Source organism: Chionomys nivalis, chromosome 26, assembly GCF_950005125.1.
Source record: "Chionomys nivalis chromosome 26, mChiNiv1.1, whole genome shotgun sequence".
Lineage (NCBI taxonomy): Eukaryota > Metazoa > Chordata > Mammalia > Rodentia > Cricetidae > Chionomys > Chionomys nivalis.
In genome coordinates this window covers 30,647,771-30,673,855 of record NC_080111.1, presented here as the reverse complement: position 1 = coordinate 30,673,855, position 26,085 = coordinate 30,647,771, and the positions used below count along the sequence as shown (strand labels likewise).

The 26,085-nt window shown below is 37.4% G+C and overlaps 2 protein-coding genes across 4 annotated transcripts in view; one reads left to right on the top strand and one right to left on the bottom strand.

Moving 5' to 3' along the window:
* The window catches only part of Abcb1 (ATP binding cassette subfamily B member 1), a 164,083-nt gene extending 141,093 nt beyond the window's left edge, over positions 1–22,990 (bottom strand). Inside the window, exon 1 of the mRNA XM_057758772.1 lies at positions 22,854–22,990. The gene's annotated coding sequence lies outside the window, so the exon portion shown is untranslated. The remainder of the gene's footprint in view (positions 1–22,853) is intronic.
* Rundc3b (RUN domain containing 3B) overlaps positions 1–26,085 on the top strand; it is a 159,759-nt gene that overhangs the window by 31,269 nt on the left and 102,405 nt on the right. For all 3 annotated transcript variants that reach the window (XM_057758775.1, XM_057758776.1, XM_057758774.1), the window contains exons 3-4: positions 12,846–12,979; positions 20,701–20,786. In XM_057758775.1, the coding sequence (XP_057614758.1) occupies positions 12,846–12,979; positions 20,701–20,786 (220 nt within the window). The remainder of the gene's footprint in view (positions 1–12,845; positions 12,980–20,700; positions 20,787–26,085) is intronic.

Genomic DNA, 26,085 nt, shown 5'->3' with positions numbered 1-26,085 from the left:
CACATGCTTTTAATTCCAGCACACGGGAGTCAGAAGCAGTGGATCGCAGTGAGTTTTGTCTACCAAGCAAGTCTCAGGACAGCTAGGAATGTTACACAGAAAAAACCCTGTCTTGTAAAACCAAAAAACTGGGGATCCTGGGGACAGAGGGGACAGACCTCAACATAATAAAGACGGTTTAGAGTAAACCTACAACCAGCATAAACTTGTGTAGAGAAAAATTCAAAAAATTTCCACTGAAATTAGGATGTGCACTCTATCCATACCTAATAATTATAGTACTGTAATCTTTAGCTATAACAGTAAGGCAGTTGGAAGAAATCAAGGGAATAAAAATAGGAAATGAAGTCCAAGTATCTTTATTTGCAGTTGATAAGATTTCATACATGAAAGATCTTAAAAACATCACCAGGAAACTTCTAAAGGTTGATAAATACTTTTAACAAAATAGCAAGATAGGAAGATAACATGCAAAAATAAGTAGCCTTCATATACACATACATGTATATGTATATGACAAGCATACTGAGAACGAAGTCAGGAATATTACCTCTCACCATTGCAACCACAACAACAAAGTCTTGGAATAACTCAACTGAGTAAGTGGAAGACTTGCATGGTAAAAACTTGAAAACACTGAAGAAAGAAACTGAAGAAAGTACCACAAAGTGGAACAATCTCCCTGACTTCAAGTGGAAATATAGGACTATGGTAATTTAAAGAAACAGCATAGTACTGGCATACAGACAGACATGTTGACCAGTGGAATTGAATTGAAGATCCAGATGTAAGAGAACCTGGGGAATAAGCTGAACTCGTTGACATAGGAAAGTACTTTCTGAACAGAACACTGATCACTGATGGCATAGGCTCTAAGACCAACATCAATAAATGGGACTTCATGATGCTGCGAAATTCTTATGTCAAAGGACACCATCACGAGAGCAAAGTAACAGCATACAGAGTGTGAAAAGACCATTACCAATTATATATCTGGTGTGTAGTTAGTATCTAACATATATAAAGAACTAAAATCCCTGAACATAAGAAAACAGACTAACCAATTTAAAAGTGGGTTACAGAACTAAGTAGAGTTCCCAAAAGATAAAACACAAATAGCTGAGAAACTCTTAAATGGTCAGCATCCTTAGTCATCAGGGAAGTGTAAATTAAAACTACTTTGAGATTTCATCTTACGTCAGTCAGAATTTCCAAGACCAATAAAACAAATGACAGCAAACGCTGGAGAAGATGTGGGTAATGGGAAACAATTAGTCATTCCTGGTGGGAGTGCAAACTTGTACAGCCACTGTGGAAATCAGTGTGGTGACACCTCAGGAAACTGGGGATCTTCCTCAAGATAGCTGATACTGCTACTCCTTGGCATATATCCAAAGGATTCGATCCCTTTTACAGAGATAATTTATTAATCCATGTTCATTTCTACACCATTTAAATAGCCAAAATTGAAAACAGCTTAAATGCCCATCAATTGATGAATAGATAATGAAAATGGGGTTTGTTTATACAGTGGGGTATTATTGAACTGTTGGTAAAAATTAAATTATGATATTCTCATGTAAATTGATGGATCTAGAAAAAAATCATCCTGATTGAGCTAAGCCATACTTTAAAGACAAATATGTTTCCTCTTGCATGTGGATGTTAGTTTTTAAGCTAACTAACTTAACTATGTCTGCTAGAATCTGAATAATCACAAAGTTGAGGTACCTCGTAAGGGACCTGGGGAATGAGAGAGTCTCCAAAGGAAGGGAAAATAGAATATAAGGTTATGGAGATTAGATAAAGGGAACTAGAATCCGAGAGTTAAGTAGGGAGGGACGTGGGAGAACAGGATAAAGGAGGGGATACAGGGATAGACAACTAACACTAAAGGTTATTTGAAAAACCTACTGTAGAAGCTTCTGAAATACATACACATATGAAGGACATCTGAATGAAGTCAGCATATAATGGAAACAATGTCCCCAACTAGACATCTTAGGCCACCAAAGAAAATCTCTCAGTGTCAGGAATTGATTGAATTCTACTGAGTTTTTGGTTTACAGGGTCCTGTGGAATCCCCCAAACTTCATTCAGAGGTTATTACTAAGGCTACTGGTTGCCCTTCACAACCTGATGTTAAAACCCTACTGCTGTGTTGTGTAGTCAAACACAGAAGTCCAGCTGGTGCTAGCTAGACGCTTCTCCCCTGCTGACTAATGTTCACAGTGCTGGAAGGTACTCTGTATACTGTGAGAGAAGTAAAGGAATCATCAGTATCGCCCAAATATAATCCATATGACCTTCAACAGCGAACTGGTGCGATAGTGGCACAGATATTATGAAAGTAACCAACTTCTTTTTTGAATGGATTTAAGGCTTACTCCAGGAGATGCACTCCATTCCTGACATTGCTAAAGTGGTCCAGAACCTGAAACTAGATAGGTTATGGCCCTAGGAGAAGCCTACTACTGTTAGTCTGCCAAAGGGACACACTAATAAGATGACTCCTAATGGCACACTGCTATACCTAGACATCCTTCTGCGACCCTCATCGGAGAAGCTCCTTTTATTCAGGGATGGGACCACAGAGACCCACAACTCGACAAAATGCACAGAGTGAGAGACTGAGTGGAACTCTCAGTCCTAAATGAGATGTCTTCATCGAACCCTCCTCTGTAGTTCCAGGGATCTGTGCAGAAGAGGAAACAGAGTGATAGGAAGAGTCAAAGGTGATGGATGGATGGCTCAGTGGAACAGCATATTTCAGATACAGTAGGACTTATCCACATATGAACTCACAGACATGGTGGCAACATTTTTTTTTTTTTATTATTTACATGAGACCAGATATACTAAGTATTTAAATGTTATGCGAGGAAGTCCCAGATACAGAGTATTTCCTTGTTCCTCCTCTTCTTTCTGTGAGAATTCAAAACCGACAGGAAAACCAATAAGCTGATTCTCCTCCGTCTGTCACACCTATGATGCCAGAAGAAAAATAAATACCTGGTTGTCTGTGAGCCTCTCTTTTTCTATTCATCAAGAAAACTTGTCTACAGATAGCATGGAATTCAGTGGATTCTTGTTTGGCCTGTATGGTTCTGTTTACTTTTGTTCTGTCTAAAATAAGATTGTTAATTATGATTAAAACATTTGAGGCTGGAGAGATGGCTCAGTGGTTAAGATCACTGCCTGCTCTTCCAGAGATCCTGTGTTCAATTCCCAGTACTCACGTGGCTATACACAACTGTCTGTAATGTCAGAATCTAACATCCTCACATATAAGCAGAACACCAATAAAATAAAAATATTTTTTTTCAAAAAGTTCAGGTAGTGGTAGTCTTTAATCCCAGCACTAGGAAGGCAGGGACAAGTAGATCTCTGTAAGTTTGAGGACAGCCTAATCTACAGAACAGATTTCGGGGCAGTCAAGGCTACACAAGAAAAACCCTGTTTGAAAAAAATCAAAACGAAACAACAGCAACAACAACAAAAAAAATCCCAAAACACCCCCAAAAAACAAATCCTACAAGGAAGTATAGATTTTAAATCAAATGTTTTCCCATAACCTCTTCTAGTTAAGGGAATAGTAACCACAATAAGAGACTAATAATAGGGCTGGAGAGATGGCTCAGAGGTTAATTTCCTGCTCTTCCAAAGGTCCTGAGTTCAATTCCCAGAAACCATATGGTGACTCACAACCATCTGTAATGGGGTCTGTTGCCCTCTTCTGGCCTGCAGGCATACACACAGACAGAATATTGTATACATAATAAATAAATAAATAGACTAATAACAGTGTACTAACCATGTCATAAACCACAGTAAGAGACTAATAACAGTGTACTAACCATGTTGTAAACTGGGTCCTAGATTTAGAAAGTTTCATTACTTTATGTGATAGATAGTGTGAGCTTTGTTGTAAACTTAGTTGTGTAATGGGTTATTTTCCTTAAATGATATTTAATGGAAATTATCATTACTTTAGTAAGTTTTTGGTTCTACAAATAATAAACAATACAACAAATTTTGCAGGATAGAGATAATATAAGCATCACTTAAACATTAATAATTGATACATTCTTACTATTTTCAGGGGTAAATAATCTATTCTGATTTGAATTTTAATCTTGGAATATTTTTATAGCTGTAGTTTGATGTAGTTGTAGATCCTACCAAAGTTAAACCAGGACCAGGTGAACAATCTAAATAGACCTGTTAGTCGCGAAGAATTAGAAGTTGTTATAAAAAACCTCCCCACCAAAAAAAGCCCAGGTCCAGATGGCTTCAATGCAGAATTCTACCAGAACTTCCAAGAAGACCTAATACCTATACTCCTTAATGTATTTCACAATATTGAAACAGAGAAGTCATTGCCAAATTCCTTTTATGAAGCTGAAGTTACTCTGATACCAAAACCACACAAAGACACAACCAAGAAAGAGAACTACAGGCCAATCTCACTCATGAACATCGACGCAAAAATACTCAATAAAATACTGGCAAACCGAATCCAAGAACACATCAGAAAAATTATCCATTATGATCAAGTAGGCTTCATCCCAGAGATGCAGGGCTGGTTCAACATACGAAAATCTATCAATGTAATCCATCATATAAATAAACTGAAAGAAAAAAACCATATGATCATTTCATTAGATGCTGAAAAAGCATTTGACAAAATTCAACATCCCTTTATGATAAAGGTCTTAGAGAGATTAGGAATACAAGGGTCGTTCCTAACTATAATAAAAGCTATTTATAGCAAGCCGTCAGCTAACATCAAATTAAATGGAGAGAAACTCAAAGCTATTCCACTAAAATCAGGAACACGACAAGGTTGTCCACTCTCTCCATACCTCTTTAATATAGTGCTTGAAATTCTAGCAATAGCAATAAGACAACATAAGGGGATCAAAGGGATTCAAATCGGAAAGGAAGAAGTTAAACTTTCATTATTTGCAGACGATATGATAGTGTACATAAGCGACCCCAAAAACTCCAGCAAAGAACTCCTTCAGCTGATAAACACCTTTAGTAGCGTTGCAGGATACAAGATCAATTCCAAAAAATCAGTTGCCCTCCTATACACAAAGGATAAGGAAGCAGAGATGGAAATCAGAGAAGCATCACCCTTCACGATAGCCACAAATAGCATAAAATATCTTGGGGTAACCCTAACCAAGGAAGTAAAGGATCTATTTGACAAGATCTTTAATATTTGTTAATTTTTAATATTTGTTAAACTGTTGTAATTCAAGGTAAGATAGATGTGGTGTAGCTGTATAAATCTCCCTTTGATTTTTCATGAAATATCACTGTCATTGCTTGTTGTTTGGTTTAATAAAGGATCTCGTTATTTGGAATGGTGTCAGATAATGTCTTACAGGGCATTTCAGTCTTTGCTTATAAGAGAAGGAAATGTCATTTGTTTGGAATATGATTTAAGAAGTTTAGTCTTAGAATTTTCCCATAGAGCTGTACTAGAATTTTTAAAACAAAATTTATAAGACTTTTCCAAGTGGTGAGTGTCAAACACTTTGTGGACTGAGCAGGTCAATGTGAAAGGAAGGCAGCACCGAAGGTGGACGTGTGGCAGGGTTTGGAGGGAGGAAACCATGGGGAAAGTGACGTCATTGTATTTTAGCCTTAAAAACTAAAAAGATTATTTAAAAATAAAATCATCTGAGTGGGAGAAACTTCTTTTAAAGGTTGGAAGTCACAGCAAATAAAAGTCTGTCCTGCAGAGCAGGGATATAGTGTTGTGTTGTTGCTGGAATGCTGATTCCAACGTTCAGGAAAAGGATGACCTGTAACATGCTGGGGCACAAAAAGACCACTGCTATTTCAAAACATGTATTTATAATTTTCAGAAATGTTAAACCTAAAAATGTGTTTTTATTTTTAAAGCTACAAGTTCCTGAGCCAGATAGTTCGGTTCAAACAGCTTCTCTTAATCAGCCCTACAAATTCTGACATGAAAAGTGAGCACATGCATTCGGGCTCCTGCTCCCTTTAGAAGCTCCCCTAAGTCTTGCATTTGGAGAGAGTGGTGCAAGTAAAAGGGAACCCTTGCTGCTTGTTGTGAAGACTTACAACAGCCCAGTAGTAGCTCAGGCCACAGGCAGCAGCTTAGTGTTCCTAGAGGAGCATCTCACATGCATCTTAATTGGGTTCATTTTATTTATGAGATATAAGTGTGTGTTTCTTTCTTCAAGGGTATGGTATGCCTTCTTATTTGAACTATTCAGTGTAGAATGAAGATGGCTGGCTCATCTCCTATATGCTGGTGATGTCTTCTGCCACTGAGCTGCTCAGAGCATGGAACTGATGTACTGAGGAGGACTGTGTCAGTTAAGTCATCTTTCCTGGTACATTGCATGGGCTATGAAAAACTTCTAGTTTTGTTTCTTTAAATCTAGAGGGTCCGAGTGTCTTTTTTTAATTTATAAAATTAAAATCTTATTTTAGACTAATTTATATGAGTCTATTCTTCCTTTCCCACATGACCCCGTATATTTCCATTGTTTCTTTCTTTAGTCCTGGTTTTATTAGTTGTACATATTGTGCATTTATATTTATTAGAACTCATGATGATAACTGTCATTATTTCTCAACATCTTAAGTCTGTACAATAATACTTGATGGTATGGAAACTGTAGGTTCAAGGAAACGGCATGAATTTTCCAGTCATTCAACAAAACATACATGAGTTCTATCACCAGTAACTGCTCTGCATCCATTCACCTTTATCAGGAGAATATTTCTTAGTTTCTTTTCTCCCTCTTAGATTGAATAGCTTTATTTACTCACTGAAAATATCATACTAAATTTCCTACCATATGCAAATGATTGTTGAGCCTCTGTTGTTTTTGTTGTTGTTGTTTTTATTTTTATCTTTTGAGACAGGGTTTCTCTATGTAACAGCCCTGGCTGTCCTGGAACTCACTTGATAGACTAGGCTGGCCTCAGACTCACAGAGATCTGCCCACCTCTGTTTCCTGAGTGCTGGGATCAAAGGTGTGCGCCACCACCGCCCAGCTTTGTTTCATTAGACTCTGTAATATGATTTAACATTTTTTCACATGTTTAATTAGGAAAGTTATTTTTTCAAAGGTTAGAGCAGGACAAGTGATAAAACATAGACAGCAAGTAAATTTTCATTTTTTTAATGTGGATTCCCACAAGTAATCATTTTAAACAGTTACTTTGTCTTATGTGCTGTGTGTATAGCCATAATCACATTGGACATGGGTTATGTTTTATTTCTTTAGAACTGACATTTATTTGACCTTTAAACTATGTCACAAAGTCCAGGCTGGCCTCTGACTCTTCAGTTTTCTCACCTCAGCATCCAGAGGACTGGGATTACAGACATGCACCACACAGCCAAGTCATGTACTTAAGCCTTATGCTAACGATGCCACTGACAGGAAAACATAACCTTAGCACTCTTTTTGGATAGGCAGCAAAATTAGTAAATAAAAATTCATATTAGCAGTAATTCAGTTAGCTTTTTAATGAAACATTATTTTATTTTGTTTTAGATGATTAAATTTACTAGTTTTATGTTTTATATATATATGTATTCAGATATTTTTATGTTTATGCTTATAATTGAAAGCACATATAGGCAACAAGAACTTTTAAAAGATAACTCCAGCTGGGCGGTGGTGGCACACACCTTCAATTCCAGCACTCGGGAGGCAGCAGCAGGCAGATCTCTGTGAGTTCGAGGCAAGCCTGGTCTACAAGAGCTAGTTCCAGAACAGGATCCAAAGCTACAGAGAAACCCTGTCCCTAAACAAAGAAACAAACAAACAAACAAATAAAAGTCTATCTTTAATATTTAAATAACATGAATGAACCAACTGGACTTGTTTCTTAGAGTTAAATTTATTTTTGTAGTTTCAGAAATTATTTAGATAGAATTTGAGAGTATGTAGACAGCTGTGTAAGAGCTTTGTTTGCGACTCTAGCAAGGGATTTACCTTCTCTTTCTCTCGCTCTTTTTTCTTTTTCAACAGAGGTTCTCTCTGTGTAGCCTTGGCTATTCTGAAACTCTCTTTGTATACCAGACTGATTTTGAACTCACAGAGGTCTACGTGCCTCTGTCTCCTGAGTGCTAAAATCAAAGGTGTGTGCCACCACTACCCAGCTGGGAGTTAGTTTCTCTTAAAGTTGATGCTTCTCTGTGTGAAGAGTTTCTTGTCTTAAACCCAGAGTCTTACTTTGGAGATGTTGCATGTACCTGGGCTGAGAAAGAAGGAAGGCAGGTCTATCTTGTGTGCTGAGTTAATTAAACTATTATAAAGATGCCACTGCTTTATTTAAGGCCTTTGCATCATAATAACATGCCACCCCATAAATAAATTCTCAGTTTATTGTACAGGAAATCTTCATTTTTTTAGGCAAGTCATTGAATTTCCTGTAGAATGTTCATTGTAGTAATCTGTAGGGCTTAGTGCCCACTCTGCCGATGAATGCAATTCTAGTTCTGGTTTTCTAGGTCTTTGTTTCTCTTCTCAAAGGGGCTCTTCTAAAGTTTGCACATTATTTTCCCCAGCCATGCGAAACTCTTGAGCATATACGAAGGTTTATAGCTGCATATTGAAGAACAATTTAGGCCCTGTGCAAAGCGCACTTCTCTTGAATATCTCTTTGCAGAGGAAATTCTGCATCAGTACAGACCTTTATATGCCATCTTTCTTCATGGTTACCGTCTACAGCCTGTCAAGTACAGTATTGCCTTTCTCTGTCTACTTTTCTAACTTCTGTTTCTTGTACTTCCTTGTTAGGGAGACTGAGAGCAAAGCGAATTGTTGTGCGTTTTCCCCCTCTGCATCGTATATTACTACAGTTAAGAGAATTAGACACTTGTCCCTTTTGAATTCATAAAATGATCTCAAATACTAGGAGGCAAAGAAAATTGACTGAGGTTGGAAACATTTTGAGGAACTTTAGAAAGGTTGCTTTGAAAGTTCTTTGGAATCTAAGGAAGTAATAAAAAAAAAAGACTCAAATTTGCATCCCATTTCTACTTTGCTTTATGGTACAAGAACTTACTTCCCGTAACTGTGTATGGATACAGTATAACAGTGGCAATATTAACGTCTATGTAGTACTTAGTATGAAATAAGTTCTGTGTTACTTGTGACATGATGTGCTGGCATGACCCTCAATGCTATCAGGTAGGTATTAGCATGACACTACATTGACAGAGAAGCTCAGAAATAGAGTGAAGTTAAAATATTTGTTCAATGTCACATAGCTAGAAAGCGATCTCAAGATCCACGTGTCTCAAAAGCCCCCCCAGCCTTCTTTGCTTCCCTTATGTGATACTTTAGTTGGCTAACAAGTTGATGACATGAAAAGTTCCTAAAAGACAAACATACGGAGCCGTTATAGAGAAACTTTTTAAACACAAGTATAGGGAGCAGATGAAGGAAACAGGGCAATTAGGAAAGTCTAAGGGGATGATAAAGATTATAAATATCCCTGCATATTTTTATTTGTTGGTAGTAAGATTTTATTTTTAAAGAGACATTGACTTTTATAGCCATTTGAATAAAACTTTATAGGCACCTTTTTATTTTTGTTGACATATAGTAAGAATGAGTTTGTATAGAATAAGCAGAGGTAGAGTTCTGATTGCCTGAAGAAAAGTGAGTGAGACAGGGTGTGTTGATAGTAGGACTGGCTAGAAAAATCACACGTGGCATACTGAAGAAAGGGAAAGGCATCGTAAGTGTCCTGGACATTGAGTTACAGGTTGTAGAACTTCTGCTAGTTGATTGTTGCCTGAGTCCTCCTCCAGGGATCTTGATTATTCAGTAGTGAGGAAGGTTAGACATGAATTTGTTTTTAAAACCGTCCAATTTAGTAGCCATGGTTGGGAGTTATTCAGATACTTTAGACATTGGACTCCAAACTGCAATTTTATAAAACACCTGTAGAGAAATAATTACTAGAGAAGGGAAGAGCTCAGACCAATACCTCAGTCCAAATAAAGGAGCACATATTTAAAGTATAAAAGCAAATGTTTCTGTAGTGGGATTAAACAACTTCCTGGGTAACATTTATATTTCCAGGTAACCAAAGTATGAAGATGTTTCTCATGTTCCACTTTAAAATACTAAGTGTGTATAATTGTGTACACATAACACTAAACAAACTCAATGGATTGTATTTATATATGTGTGCATTTATATATTTGTATGTAGCAATAATAAAAAGAAGTTATTAATTTCAGGAATGGGGGCATTGGAAGGGATTGGGCAGAGGAAGGGAAAGGGGAGAAATAATGTAATCACATTTAATTAAAATAAAAAATAAACACACTGTACTATACAAAGAGGCTCACATATACCTGATACTCTTGAGTCCTATTTAGAATTATTAATAATGACATAAGATACACCAAGTAGAATGTCTTTTCAGGCATGTAATTATTCAAATATAAAAGATGAGCTTGGATAGAGGAGCTTCTTCTTGAAGCAGTGTAAGAGCCAGAGGGCAGGGAGGACACCAGAGAAAACAGGCCCTCTAAATTCACATGAGCAAGCCCACATGAGCTCAGAGTCTGAGGCAGCGTGCACAGGGTCTGCACGGCTCTGCACCAGGTCCTCTTCCAGCATAGTGTTTTTATGGGATTCCTGAGTGTGAAAGATTAGGACTTTGTGCCTTATGTGCCTTCTCTTGGGCTCTTTTCCTTCTGTTTGTTTGTTCAGTCCTAGTCTATGTTGGTTTGTGTTTTCTCTTAGTATATTTTATTATTATTCCTTAGAAGCCTGATTGTTTTCTAATGAGAGACAAAGGTAGGTCTGGATGGGAGATGAGGAGAACTGAGAGATAAGGGAGGGGAAACTCTAATCAGCATATAGTATGTGAGAAAAAAAATCTATTTTCCGTAAAAGGGAAAATATCAAATGGAAAAAAGAAAGCATATTTAACAAATGGGGCTGGCATAACTGGATATCGACATGTAGAAGAATGAAAATAGACCCACATCTATCACCATGCACAAAACTCAAGTCCAAATGGATCAAAGAACTCAACATAAAGCCAGCCACACTGAACCTTATAGAAGAGATAGTGAGAAGTATACTTGAATGCATTGGCACAGAAGACCACATCCTAAATATAACCCCAGCAGCACAGACACTGAAAGAAACAATAAATGGGACCTCCTGAAACTGAGAAGCTTCTGTAAAGCAAAGGACATGGTCAACAAGACAAAATGACAGCCTACAGAATGGGAAAAGATCTTCACTAACCCCACATCAGACAGAGGCCTGATCTCCAAAATATACAAAGAACTCAAGAAATTGGTCATCAAAAGAACACATAATCCAATAAGAAAATGGAGTATAGACCTAAACTGAGAACTCTCAACAGAGTAATCTAAAATGACTGAGAGACACTTAAGGAAATGTTCAACATCCTTAGTCATCAGAGAAATGTAAATCAAAACAACTCTGAGATTCCATCTTACACCTGTAAGAATGGCCAAGATCAAAAACACTGATGACAACTTATGCTGGAGAGGTTGTGGGGAAAAGGTAACACTCCTGCATTGCTGGTGGGAATGCAAGCTGGTACATCCCCTTTAGATGTCAGTGTGCTGATTTCTCAGAAAATTAGGGAACAACCTTCCTCAAGACCCAGTAATACCACTTTTGGGTATATATCCAAAAGATGTTCAATTGTGCCACAAGGACATGTGCTCAAATATATTCATAGCAACTTTGTTTGTCATAGCCAGAACCTGGAAACAACCTAAATGCCCCTCGATTGAAGAATGGATAAGGAAAATGTGGTACATTTACACAATGGAGTACTACACAGCAGAAAAAAAAACAGCATCTTGAATTTTTCAGGCAAATGGATGGAGCTAGAAAACATTATTTTGAGTGAATTAACACAGACCCAGAAAGACAGTTATCACATGTACTCACTCATAGGTGGTTTTTAAACATAAAGCAAAAAAAAAAAAAAAAAAAAACCAGCCTACAAACCACAATCTCAGAGAACTTAGACAACAATGAGGATACTAAGAGAGACATACATAGATCTAATCTACATGGGAAGTAGAAAAAGACAAGATCTCCTGAGTAAATTGGGAACATGGGGACCTTGGGGGAGAGGAGAGGTAGGGAGGGGAGCAGCGAAAAATGTAGAGCTCAATTTAAAAATAAAAGGAAAAAAAGAAAAAAGTTAAAGGGATGTGGTTTAATGCAGATAAGTAAAAGTGCCATAAAAATGAGGATGGTGTATAGCTCAGGTTTTCACAGGTCGGTGACTACGTGACAACCAGCGATGCCTCTCAGAGGAGGGTTTTGTAGGGACAGGAGAGTGTGCTAGAAGAGTGTGACTCTTCAGTGGATGCAGGATGCTCAATGGTTTTATTGCTTGTAGGGTCAATACAGCCTTTTAAAGAGGAATAAAAAAACATCCATCATTTACTTTCTGTTCTTCACCATAGAAAAGGTTTATAATCCCACTAATCCCACGTAAAGGAGTGCTCACCCAGTGTCCAGGAAGCTCGGGAAAAGCTTCCTGTGCTGCAGTGAAAACCTCAGACAATGAGATATTTTTAGTGTCCAGTTCCTTTCCATTGCATGTGAATAATAATTCAGAATTAACTATGTCGGATTTGAAAAGTCGCTCAAGCAAATGTCGAGTGAGACTCTGTTAAGATTTCTCCAGACCGCGGCCAGTGCCCTCGCCGTCCATGCTCACACACTCTAGTATCATTCACTGCTCGGAGTCTTACTGCTCGTGCCTTTTGACTTTTCTGGACTAGTGTATTTATTCTGTGTTACAATTATCTCCTGAAGGTCAAGTAACCTGGTTTGGTTATGAAAGTCCTCGTAGCTTCTGGGACTATATCAGAGTGGCTTGCCGGAAAGTTTCTCAAAACTGTATCTGCAGCATTGAAAATATGGAAAATGTCAGTTCCTCCCGAGCTAAGGTAAGGCTTGACAATCTGAACTATCTCTAATCTAATTAGAAGATATTTTACTTGGACAGAAAATATTTGAACTCTGTATTTAAAAAATGTTTCCTTTTTTTTGTTGGAATTTGCACATTACCCAGGTTAACTTTTAGAGGCTTTATTTTTATTTCATTGTGTGTGCTTATTTTATAATACTGTCTGTCGAATTGTCACTGTCGCATCTTGAGTAGCAGGAGGATATAAACCTACTCACTACAAATTTCCTGTTAAGAGACAGTTTTAAAGTATATCCTCGGCAAGCTAGGTATGTTATCGCTTGCCTGTAATACCAGTACTTGGGCAGCAGAGGCAGGCGAATCTCTGAGTCCAGGCCAGCCTGGTCTATATACAGAGTGAAGTCACAGAGAACCGTGGCTACACAGAGAAACGTTGTCTTGGAAAACATATATATACATATGTTCCCGAGGAATCCGTAGAATCTTCAGAGTCCTCTCTGGGTGTCTGTAATCTCCAAACCAACACATCGTGTTCCTTTTCTTTTCTCGGTGTTAATATTTACACTACTGTGCATAAACAGTACAATAGTGACCAGACCTGCACAAATGAAGGTGGTGGCATCAAATGAGACAGGTAGCCACTGAATGCTTTCCTACCATGCAGTTTATATATATAAACAGTTTTACTTCAGAATGTCTACTGAATTCAATTTAAGCTTTCACTAGGTATTGACTACTCTACTTAGTATGACAATGTGTAATATGATTGGGCGTGATTATGCATGTCTGTAATCTTAGCACTAGGGAGGCTGAGGCATAGAGGGAAGATTGAGGGTTTGGGGCCAGCCTGGTAAACATAATGAGTTCCAGCTAGACTAGATGTTATAATAAGCTATATCAGAAAATATTTCTGTGTGTATCTGTATATGTGTATCTGTATGTGTCTGTGTGTGGTGTATGCTGTATTCAGATGCACAGATTGCATATTTGTGCATGCACATACAGAAGCCATAGCAGGATATGATTTCATCACTCTTTGTTGCCTCAAGTCTAGGTCTTTTTCTAACCAAAAGGCTACTAGTTTGGGTTGGGCTGGCCGGCTGGCGAGCTGGAGAATCTCTGGAAATGACTCTCTCTCTCCCTTTGCTAGAGATACAGTCACCCTGGCTTTCTGTGTGGATTAGGACTCATGCTTACAGAGCAAGTGCTCTTACCCATCGAGCCATCAAAACATCTCATTTACTAAGGTTCAGAATGTTAGGTATAGTAAATATTATAGATATAGTCTAACTAAAAGCTTTCTTTGGGTCCTCCATAACTTAAAAATTTGTATAAACAAATCAAAAAAGATTTTTTAAAATGCCTGACATGCTAATGTAAGGTGTTTTAGCATTCATTTCAGAAATATTTTGTGTTTTATTGGGCTGTTCTGAGTAGAAAAATAGCAATTTACAGTTTGAAGATCAAATTAGTTCATTATTTTAGAATTTTAAAATTGAAATTGCACCTCAGCTGAGTTTCTATCAGTTTTGCTTTTAGCTTTCCCTATGACTTAGGAATGGTATCTCAATTTGTTTAGGTAAAAAGACTAGCTATCTTTTAGATGAACTGACTCTATACAAGCAAACCCTTGTGGCACATAAACTTTTTCATTTTCGTAAGGTTTTTTTTCACTGTCTGCTTGAGATTGCAATCTGATAGCTTTTACTAAAATCATTAAACCTGCCAACTCCCCCTGTTTTTATTGTAAATAGACTTTTTTCAGACAATACATTCTGATTGTGATTTTCCCTGCTCGTTGTCCTCCCAGTTCCTCCCTCCACTCCTCCCATCTAGATCTACACCTTTTTCGTCTCTAATAAAAAACAAGCAAGCATCTAAGGAGCAATAATAAAAATAAGACAAGACAAAACAAAACAAGCAGTTCAGAATAAGAGAAAATGAGCAGAAGGAAAAGCTCCAGAAACACATATAGATGCGGAGCACATGTGTTCATGCACACAGGAATCCCTTGAAAGCTCACAACTGGAAGCCATACTGTATACACAAAGGGCCTGCATTTAAGTTCTCGGCTTCTCACTCTTCTATGAGAAACGTGTGTTTTAGAATTACTTGTTTTCATAAAGAAGATCTTTGAAGATAATCAGAACCTTTCAAACACGTAGTTCTTCGGCGTAACTCTCCGCCAGGTCTCGTGATGCTGTCTGCGTTTAAAAACCATGTCTGGGGTTCATTCAGATTCAGCTAGAGGCACTCAGGTGAGGGGAAAAACACCTCCATAAATCTCAGTTTCTGATCTGGTAAAGGGAATAATGACTCGCATTGCCAGGGTCTTTCTTTTAGTTTGTCATGTTTTTAGTGGCCTTCTAGACATTAAATGTCAGTATGAAACAACATTTGTAATAGAGAATCACTTCTTCACATTCTCCATAGTTTTAATTGGACACCAAAATAAATATTGTTGATGATCTAAATGGCTTTGAAAATGCAATAAATGGCAAAAGTAGTTGGGCTTTAACTGCAAATTTAACAGAAACAGAATTTGCCCCATCTTGTTGTAAAATCAGAAACCCAGATGCCTAAATATTGTGAGAAATTAGATTCCCGCAGTGGCTGGAATAAGACTGAGAACCGGAACATGAAAATGCTGGTCACTTCCCCAAGTTGAAAGTGGACATGACCGAAACCACGAGGACAAGAAAGGTGACTTCGGTTGTCAGCCTGCAAGAGCAGAATTTGACAATCAGCTGGCGTGAATTTGGATGTAAATTTCTCCCTGTGGCCCCCATTTTGTGTGACCCTGGACAGAAGGTCCTGGTGTGGCCGCGGACTCGTGACTAGTGTGAGACACGGAGTCAATGTCTTTTACAGCCTCTGAGTTTGCAATTTACTGCTCAGCAAAAGATAACAAATGCAGTTTCCTATAATAAATCTAGTCCCCCTCTCCTGGTTGCATATGAGCAGCGCTTGTTGCCTTTCTTCCCTCAGCACGGCACACGCTGTGTGTAACAGCTGCATACAGAGAGGATTATTTGGCTTGAATAAGTCTCTCACAACAGTTGAATGAAAAAGTTTTCATAAGTTTCCAGTATTGTATTACACAGATTACATCATTTTTAGAAGTGCGGTAATTTGCTTCTTGAAGGGCTTCCTGCATCTGGGATTAGCTCCTTTTCTACTGGATGATGAAATCCCTAAATTCCAGTAAACATATTTTATGGGAGAAATACTTAATCATAGTGTAAGCACACAGAATCATGGAGAAGTAAAACAAATTAATGTTGCAAAGTTGTTGAGTCATTATGAAGGATTACTGGTTAGATCATTATATAATTTATGTTCAGTGACATGTACATTGAATATATATCTGTTGACTTACAATGGGGAAATTGTTCAAGGGAAGTTACATGAAACATGGATTTATGAAGAGTTTAGCTTGGTAACAAAACACTGGATAACATAAAAATAAGAAACTAACTTTCTAGTTTTCAAATTTAAATTAAGCAACATGCGCATAAAAGGTGTTGTAAACTCCTTTAACAGGCTAGAATATACATAATTGGCTTGTCCCCAAAATGCAGAAAGTAATGGAGGTGACAAAAACGATAAGAATTATAGCTTTTTAATACAAAAGTTTGATAACCACAAGGGTCATAATGTAGCCATGAAGTCAGAAAGAATCTGAAGAGACTTTATTTTCCTCAAATCCCAAGAGGAACTACATAGGAGAGATAGCCACCATGCAGAGCATGCGTACCCCTTCTGAAAGGAGAGACATTCCAGAAAAGGATGGGTGGTGGTGTGACACGAACAGGGTTTGGGGGTGAGCAAATTTCATACCACATCTCTCATGGCCTGGCTTGCTCCCAGTGGACATATACAAGGTAGAGCCATAAATTTACCATGCAGGCAGAGAGAGAAGGGAATGGTGGAGAGGGATATGGGGAGAGGCAGAGTCTGATTTCTTGGAGAAAGGGGAGCAGTCAGATGGTCTGTGAGCTTGGACTAAGCAGCAGTTAACTGGCTGAAGGTTTTCATTTTATTCTGTAGAAATAAGAGATTAAGTTCTGGGAAAACTAGGAAGGATGTTTTGTAAATACTCCAGACAGTTCACAAGGATCAACAGAAAAAGGTCTAAAAGTGATGCCCTTCTATGTGACCCCCAAGGAAAAATGTTAGCTGTGGAGAGAAAGGAATAAGTGCTCCAGGTTATTGTTAACAGCACCTGTTATTAGATCAAATCAAGCTTATCAAGGACATCAAGCTATGTGTGGTGGTACGTGACTGTTACCTCAGCTCTCAGGAAGCTGAGGAGGATCCCAAGGTCAAGGCCAGTTTGGGCTGTGCAGCAACACAAAGTTTCCAAAAAGAAAAGAAAAATATGACTGATACCAAGAAAACTACAAAAGAAACCAAACTGTGGGTCATAAATATGATAAACTCTTAAATAATAGCAATGACTAAATAAATGGAAGCAAAGATGAGTATTGGGAAACTGAACATTTAAAAGACCTGGCTATGAAATAGAATTCTCATCAAACTAACCATTTGCTGAGCCTAACTGATCTCAGTGGCCTCCAAAGGACTCGATCACATAAAGTAGGTTCTGTAACCACCGTGGAAGTAAGCTGGACTCGGTACCAACAGAACAACAAAATGCTTTTATGAGTGAAAATTTGAAGGACCTCTAAGTACTCATTGATCAAAGAGGAAATCATAATCAAAAGACTTAAGAAGGCTTTTGTGTTTGAGTAATGAGAAATGTTAGAAATCAGTTATCAGAGATTTCATTTCAAAACACAACCACATAAGTAGTAATTGAGTAGAAGGAAAGAGAATAAAGAGCAACACTCCAGTCACGTTGAAGCAAATTTATCCAGAATAGCAAACTAAAAGCTGTGGGTCCTTTTTGATGATTGGTATAATTAATAGATTTCAGCAAATCTCTTAATGAAGTAGAACAGATTATAAAATATCCAGAATGAAGACAACACCAACCCCATAGATCCCGTAGACCAGTGGTTCTCAACCTCAGGGTCTTGACCTGTTTGGGGCTAAGTACCCTGCACAACTGGTGTTTGCATCGTGATTCATAATAGTAACAAAATTACAGTTATGAAGTGGCAATGAATAATTGTGTGGTTGGGGTCACTACAGGATGAAGAACTGTATTAAAGGACCGCAGCATTTGGAATGTTGAAAACCACTGCTGTAGACAGTAAAATCTGCAAAAGTGATGGAAATTGGAAAATCCCTTGAAAAATAACCACTTGACCCATCTGAAATAGAGAACATTTGCATATCCTGACAGTTAGGCTGAACTGTAACTAAAACGCGCTCCTTCGTGCAGATCCATTTTTAATCTGGTGAAGATCTGTGTGAAATTTAGACTGTCTTTTGTCAAATGTATCAAGGCAGATACCTTTACTGTTTGATGTCTTTTTTCTCTTTTAAATGATGACATCTCATTCTTGGATGAGACAGGAAGGTAGAGTTCGTAGATCAGTCTGTTTGGGGATGAGATGACTTTTTTTTTCTCTCTACTAATTTTGTTTGTTTCATTAACATATAGTAAAGTAAGGATAATATTGTAACCAAATGCACCAATTTTATGGGGACTATTTTAATATACACAGAAGTCTTTCAACGGAGCCTCACAATACTGTCCTTAAGAGCTATCTATGTTCATGATTTTTTTGAAGTCTCAGTGATTTGCCATTGTCAAGTAATAAAGTGTAAATTCCATAATATCGCTTTAGGCTTTCTATATCTTTGTGGCCAACAGCTTTCATAAGTCTTGTTTGTTTTTCCATTCTAGTAAAAGTTCTTTCATTGAAAAAAAAATAAATCATTAAAATTAGCACAATTTGTTACCACAACAGAGAGTTCCACGCAATTCAAGGACAGGAAACTGAGTGCAGCCCAGCTCTGTGTGGACTGGAATTAATAAATCAGGAAGCAGGACTTTCCCCACATTCTTATCTAGCCACAGCACAGCCTCCTGTGCCTAATTTTCTCTGGACGGTGCCTTCGCTTGCTTCTGTACTTGTTACAGGGTAGCCTTTTGATTCCACAGCCCACTACTCGCTTCTGCATCTGTTAGACTGTTTCCAGTGAGAATCGGGGACTGTTGGGCAGCCAGCAGCTTGCCTTTTCCTTCCTGTTTCAATCAGCCCCACCTCATGTGGGTTCCTCCAGGCTCACTCAAAAGGAACAATGGACTGAGTGCAGGGCAAGCTAAAAGTCAGTGTAGTAGGAAGCTTGGCTTGCAGGTACACCCCATTGTTGATTTTCTCCCCGGCAGCATTGAAGTTCTCGCCAGCTTTTTTTTTTTTTTTTTTTTTTTTTAATCACTTCCTAGATTGGCTCCTTTCTTGTCCATGAGTATCTGAATTCATTATATCTGTAGACATTTTCATGCCTTTCTCCAAGTCCTCTGGTTGAGCATAATATACATATTGATCATGATCTTTACTCCCATTGCTATTTCAGTGCTATTGCTTTCTGTGTTAGTCAGTTGTTATGAATTTTCCTGGAGATTTGGGAAGGACTAAGTAGAAATGAAAGTAAATGATACTTTACAGTCTCTTTAGATGTTATTCCTTATATTCTTTCAGTCTAAATAGGCTACAAAAAGGATTGGAGAGGTAACCCAGTGAAGTAAAGTGTTTGCTGCCCAGGCATGATGGCCTGAATTCGAATGTCCAGCACCCACCCCCAAAAATCCTGGTGTGGTTGCCCTGGTCTATAACTGCAGGTCAGGGGTCTGGGGGATTAGAGCAGAGACGGATGAATGCCATGTGGCTAGTCAATCTAGCCAGAACAACCGAATGAACCCCAGGTTCAATGAGAGACATTGTCTTAAAAAGAAATAAAGATATAGAGCAATAGATAAAGAACCTAAAATTGACTTCTGACCTCCACACACAGACAGGCAAGTACAACCACATACATACACAGAAACCTATACATCTGTAAGGAATATTTTGGAGTATTAACAAAGACTAGCTAATGCCAACTACTAAAAAGGGTTAACACTTTCTCGTATTTGTTAAATGATTCACAAGTCAGAATTGTCTCCATGATTCTTGGCTGAAATATGCTGACATCTGAGTTGAGCTTTGTTTCATGTTTTTGTTTTGTTTATCAGTGGGGTGGAGTTAAAACCAGAGCCTGGAGCATGCTAAACCAATGCTGTATCACTGAGCTACATCCCCAGTCCCTGGCTTTTTGTCGTTTTTTTTCTATTTTGAATCTATAGTAGCATCTTTACCAAAAGATTTAGTAGCTGTTGATTTGGGCTTGTGATTGATCATATATTGTAATTTATTGTTGGTATGAAAATCTCTTCTTGGGGCATAAGTAGAAAATTGTCTCACACGTGTTGCTGGAGGAACTACTAAAGACTCTGCTTCATGTGTTTTATAAGGGTCTCATTTTAACTAGCATGTTGCCTTTTGATATTGAAGTAGAATTTTATATAAATATACTTTATGATTCAAAATACATCTCTATCTAACCCAAGTAGCTCATTTTCATCAGAGGACATAGTAGTAGATTGATATGTCATATGTCTTCTGAAAAACAAAATATATGCTTAATATTATCAAAGTTTTCTGTTTTATCTTAGTCATTCTTGATTTTGAATTATGTGTTCTATATTGTTAATATGCATATATTTGACAGTGTATAGAAAGTATTCTTTAAGTTTCTTATTTGATCCTTTCTTGTTCCTCGTAGGGTAGAGCCTGGATCAGAGTAGCACTCATGGAAAAGCATTTGTCTGAATACATCTCTACAGCTTTGAGAGACTTCAAAACAACCAGGTCTAACAGTCCTTTCAACTTTCTAATGTTTATGACTTGAAAAATCAGAATGAAGAGGTAGTCTGAAGTTCTCAACTTTCAGGTCATCCATTTTTCTTACTGCTCAGATAAATCTCCTGTCCTCTTAGAAAAGTGTGATTTGTTACCTGAATGTGCATTTGACTCGCTGATTTGTGTGAAAGGGACTCATGGTGCCTCAGTGTCTTTTCTTTGAGCCATTCTGACTGTCAGTCTTTCAGTGCTCCTATGGGCTTTTCTGTGGCACATTTGAAGGAGGTTCTCCTTCATTCTTAGGTATCTGTCTCTTTCTCCAGGGTAATGCTTCCGTATTTCTTTGCTGGGGAGGACTATAAATAGATAGATCATTTAGTTCTTTCGCTCATGTGCAGAATTATTGGTGGCTTTGTTGTTTTTTCGGTGTACTCTTTGTAGATATTATTTTCTAAGGTTACATAGATTTAAGGGATGGCCTGCTGTGTGCTCTGTAAAAATGAAGACCTTACTGCGTTTTAGTTGGTGGTGAAGAGGTTCATAGTAGGACATCAGTCATGAATGTTTAGTTTTGTCTGGTGATCTACATTTGTTGCTGTTGATAACACTACTTCCCTCCATGTCAGAAGTGTTTGTAAATGAAAACATTTAGTAATTTCATTACCTTAGACATAAACTGTATAGCACCACAGGCACAAGATGCTATATAAGATTAAATTAATTAGGATTATATAAAATTCCAAATTTAGCTGTTTAGTTGCCATAACACATTTCTGGTACTTCATATACAGCAAGTTGTAGAGCATTTTTCCCCTCTCGCAGAAAGTTCTGCTAGCGCGGCTGCCTTAGTACTTCTGAGTGACTGTACTTATTTAACCCCATCTTACTTCTGAAAAGATGGCAAATGACAGCTGCAAATCAGTTTGATAACTAAACAATTAGGTACAAAGAACTCCTGAATCTGGCACCCAGTTTCCATGGTGTAGTGCTTAACATTGTAGATTTTCAGAAAACTTTGGCATTTGCTATGGTGTTCTCTTAGCTAGATAATTGATACGGAGCTCTACTGAGAAGACTTCTTCATTTTTGTAGGTAATAAATAAAACAGTAAGCTTTTAATTTTTCCAGACACAATTATAATGATAATAAATTTGATCAGGAAAAAGACTTTAATTATGAAAGTGTTTTCATAAGATAAATATGATAAATAAGATAAATATTGAGGATATTTTTAGCAACTTAATACTCTTGGCGTCTATTTAAAGATGGAGAGATATTTAGATGATAAGTTAATACCTTTGAAGTGAACCTGACAAAATGAAATATTTAGATGATATCACAAGGAGACAAACTTAATTATGAAAAGAGATATTGAGGGCACAAATGCTTTGAAAAAAACTAGAGCATGGTCTCAGAATCTAATATGCTAAACCAAAAATCCTAAATTAAAACTAAACCTATACAATGATTATCTCTTATGTAATTATAATATTTCATCTTTTCTAACTAAACACTAAAACATCTCTCTTAAGTTGTTAGTCCTTTTTCTTAGTTGAAATAATTGGGTGTGGTAGAAATAACTTTTGAATAGATTGTTTTTGGCACAAGTAGTTTAAATATTAAAGGGAACCGTTTTAGCCTTGTCTTACACCTATCTGTACTCTGATGCAAAGGAAATGATTCAGCTCTAAGCACGAAAGTCTCTGAAATAAAAAGCCTTGTAAAAATATACAAACATTCTGTTCAAAACAGAAACGTGACTTGCTTATTATATGCACGTATGTATACACAAACATATCTGCCCTAATCAAGGTGCTAGCATGTAAATACAGTGACTTCATAATTCACAAGAAGGAAAGTAAGCACAAAGATATTTCAGAGTTCTCTTCCTAATAAATGAGAAAACCCAGAACATTTTTCTTTTCACTACTTAATGTTATGATTTTTACTGAAATAAAACCAAGTAAACTTATTATTATAAATTATTTTGAATGTAAATCTTGACCCACAAACACATTTGGAAGAGTGACTTTGTCAAACATAAGGAAAGTACTGGAGAGAATAATTGTACATTACCTTTTACTTGGCTGCTTCTTGATGTGAGTGCTTATAGAAGGAGAAATGAAGCCTCTGAGGATGGGAGTATCTGGAGCAAGTGGATTTCTTCTTCTTCTGTCTGGCTTCACAGACAAAGAGAAATGATAGTCTTAAAAATAGTGGCAATGTGTTTATCCCAGGGCAAGGGGAGGAGCTAAGGCAGGCAACTTTGAAGCCCTAAGCTGTGACCATCCAAGGATCTTTGTGGGTGGAGGAAGGGTGGGGAGCTGCAGGGCACATTCTTGGAGAACACCACTACCTTCAAAGTATTAAAGAATTCCGTGTGAACTTCTTGCTGGGGTGAAAAGTGTCTTGAGGGGCAACTGGAAAAAAAGTGAAAATAAAAACTTGAAGTGTTTTGCGATGTAGGAATTTGGGTGTTACTGATAGGCGGCCAGAATTGGGAAGTGATAGAGTAGAATCTAAGATTTGTTTTTAAAAGAGGAAAATTGGCTTTGGTAGCATCCTTGGGAAAAAAAAAAAAACCTCAAGTGAAAAGTTACTTTACTTTAAAACTGAATTAATTTGTTCAAAGTTAATTTCTGCCTACCCAGAAACTAATAGTAATTAGAAACAATAAACTAAGTTTTATAAATGTCATATTTGAATCAATATTGAAAATATTTTGGTGATTTTAAGTAATAAATAATGCCAAAAATAAATTTGGAAAATAGAAAGATAAAATTAGCTTTATGGAAACCCACATTTAGCTGCTTCAGCATTTACTTTATAGCTGTAAGTTATGTTATAAAGAAATGTCAGTTTTTACAATATTTGGACTAAATAAGGGAGGAATTACAGTGTAAAATAAAACTGTAAATTCCCAAACAATCCTTAAAGATAGATAAAGTTTCTTAATTTTAGGAAAGTAGATAAAATAGTGATAAGTTGCTGAATTTCTCAAGAACCAAGAAAAAGTTTTAGAATCTATAAATAGTGATAAGTGTTTACATTAAAGTTGTTCTTCAATATCTGTGAATTTGCTTACTGTTTCTGTTACTCATTGCCTGGGAATTATGGAAGTAATAGAATATTTTATTTAACTTGTCTTACAGGTTATTAACACCCTCTTTAATCTAGTGTTACTGTTGGTCTCTTACTGAAGTTGTTTATAAGTTAAACTTGACCACAGTGTGAGTATACAGCTGCTCCTGGCCTCCTGCTGGCTTCTGTCTGGGGAAGCTCACAGTGTGCTGAGATGCCATCACTCAGAACCACGTGTAGTACACCAGCCTGCCAGCATCAGAACTTAGCCTGTTGCATCTCGGTGTTCTCAACCGTTACAGCAGGTCTGTTTATAGAGACTAAGTGTGATGGCATGGCTAACTGGGTGCTCTAGCTCCCTGCTACTGACCAGCTCCCACCTTGGCAAAGATAACATTTCAACATCTGAAGCCCATTGTTGTTGAATTCTCAGTTTTCTCAGTAGTGTTAGGTTAAAAAAAAAATTGGAAGCCAAACTCACATATTGACTGTCAGTACAGATTTTGGTGTTATCGATGGTTTCAGACATTCAGTGGAATATTTTGGGATGTTCTTCATAGGTGAGGAAAGCTCCTATATTAAGATGAAAAAAATAAATATTATTATTGAAAGAAAACATAGGTTTAGATCTTTGATTAGTTCACTATTTCCTTGATGTGCTATCCTATGTACAAAGACAGAAAAAGATAAATTGGACATCAATATTTATAAGTTGGTCCTTCAATGGACACCATCTAGAGAGTAAAGAGAAGAACATAGACTAGGAAATCACATTCTGATAAAGAGCATCATCTAAAATATATAAAGAACTTTTGCCACACATTAATAAAAATAAACAAATTTTTATCTGATGGCGATATACAATTTTTTAAATAGCAGAATGAAACCTGCATGGATCATTTTCATTGTCAGCTTGACAGAACTTGGATCTCTGGACATACCTTTAAGGAGGTTTCTAGAGAAATGTCACCGTGGAGATGATCTGTGAGTGCTGGTGACACCACACTATTGGTGCTGTCCCAGACTGGATAGAAACGCGGACGTGAGAAAGCCAGATGAGAAGCCCCTTCTGTGTTTCTGAATCTGCTAAAATGTGAGGACAGCCTTATGATGCCACCCTGAAGGCGCAAGTCATAAACAATCCCACACCAGTTTGGAATTGTGATTAATAGGGTGGTATTTATTTAAAGGGGAATAAATTTACAGATCACCGTCCCAGACAACAGCCCTCTGCGCAATTAGAAAGAAGTCTAGTCGCCAGAACCAGAGCAGGAAGTAAAGAGAGCGAGGAGGGAAGTAGCTGCTTTTTTTAAAGGGAAAGAGACCACGCCCCAATGGGCTGGTATCTCAGCGGCTATTGGCTGGAGGAGCGGAAGGACCTCCCGCAACACCTCCCCGGGGAAGGAACTCTACGTGCCTACTCCTCTATGGTGGGTTATAGCCTCAAAATGTGAGTTTTTTTTTTTTAATGTAAGCACCTCTCTTAAATTGCTTCTTACAAGTTATTTGGTTATAGCAGCAAGAAGTGGTTAGTGCGAAGCTGGGCATCATTAGCTACCAAGAATACAAATCTGAAGTATAATGATACACTATCTGATATAAAGTGAGATGTATGTATACAGAAAATTGCATGAAAATAAATGTTGATGAGAATTTGGAAAATTCGGATCCCCAATACATTGTTTAAAAATTAAAATGGCATATCCACTTTGAAAACAGTTGGCAGTTCCTCAAAAATTTTAATATTACTATTAGAGCTGTCATCTGACACCTGTGGGTGGTGTGTATGGATGTGAGTGATATATATATGTCAATGCATGTATATAAAATTGATGACATAGTTATAAAAGTGGACATCTGTTTATAGCAGCATTATTTATAATAGCTGAAAGAAGAAACACCCCAAATGTCCATCGCATGATAAAGAAACAAAATATATTGTATCCATTCATTCACCTATAAAAATGTTTAGAGTACTGAAACATATTACATAAAGATAAACCTTGGCAACATGCAAAGCCAAAGAAGCCATTCACAGAAGGCCAGATAGTATGTAATTTCCTTAATTGGAATGTCCAGGACAGCTAAATATATATGTAGGACCAGGAGTAAGGTGAGGGTTTATCAACTGGGATTGGAAGAATTGTTGGCATAAGAGTTGGAGGGAAATGCGTGATAACAGCTGGTAGGTGCTGTGTCAAGTGGACACAAGTAGGGTCTTCTGGGA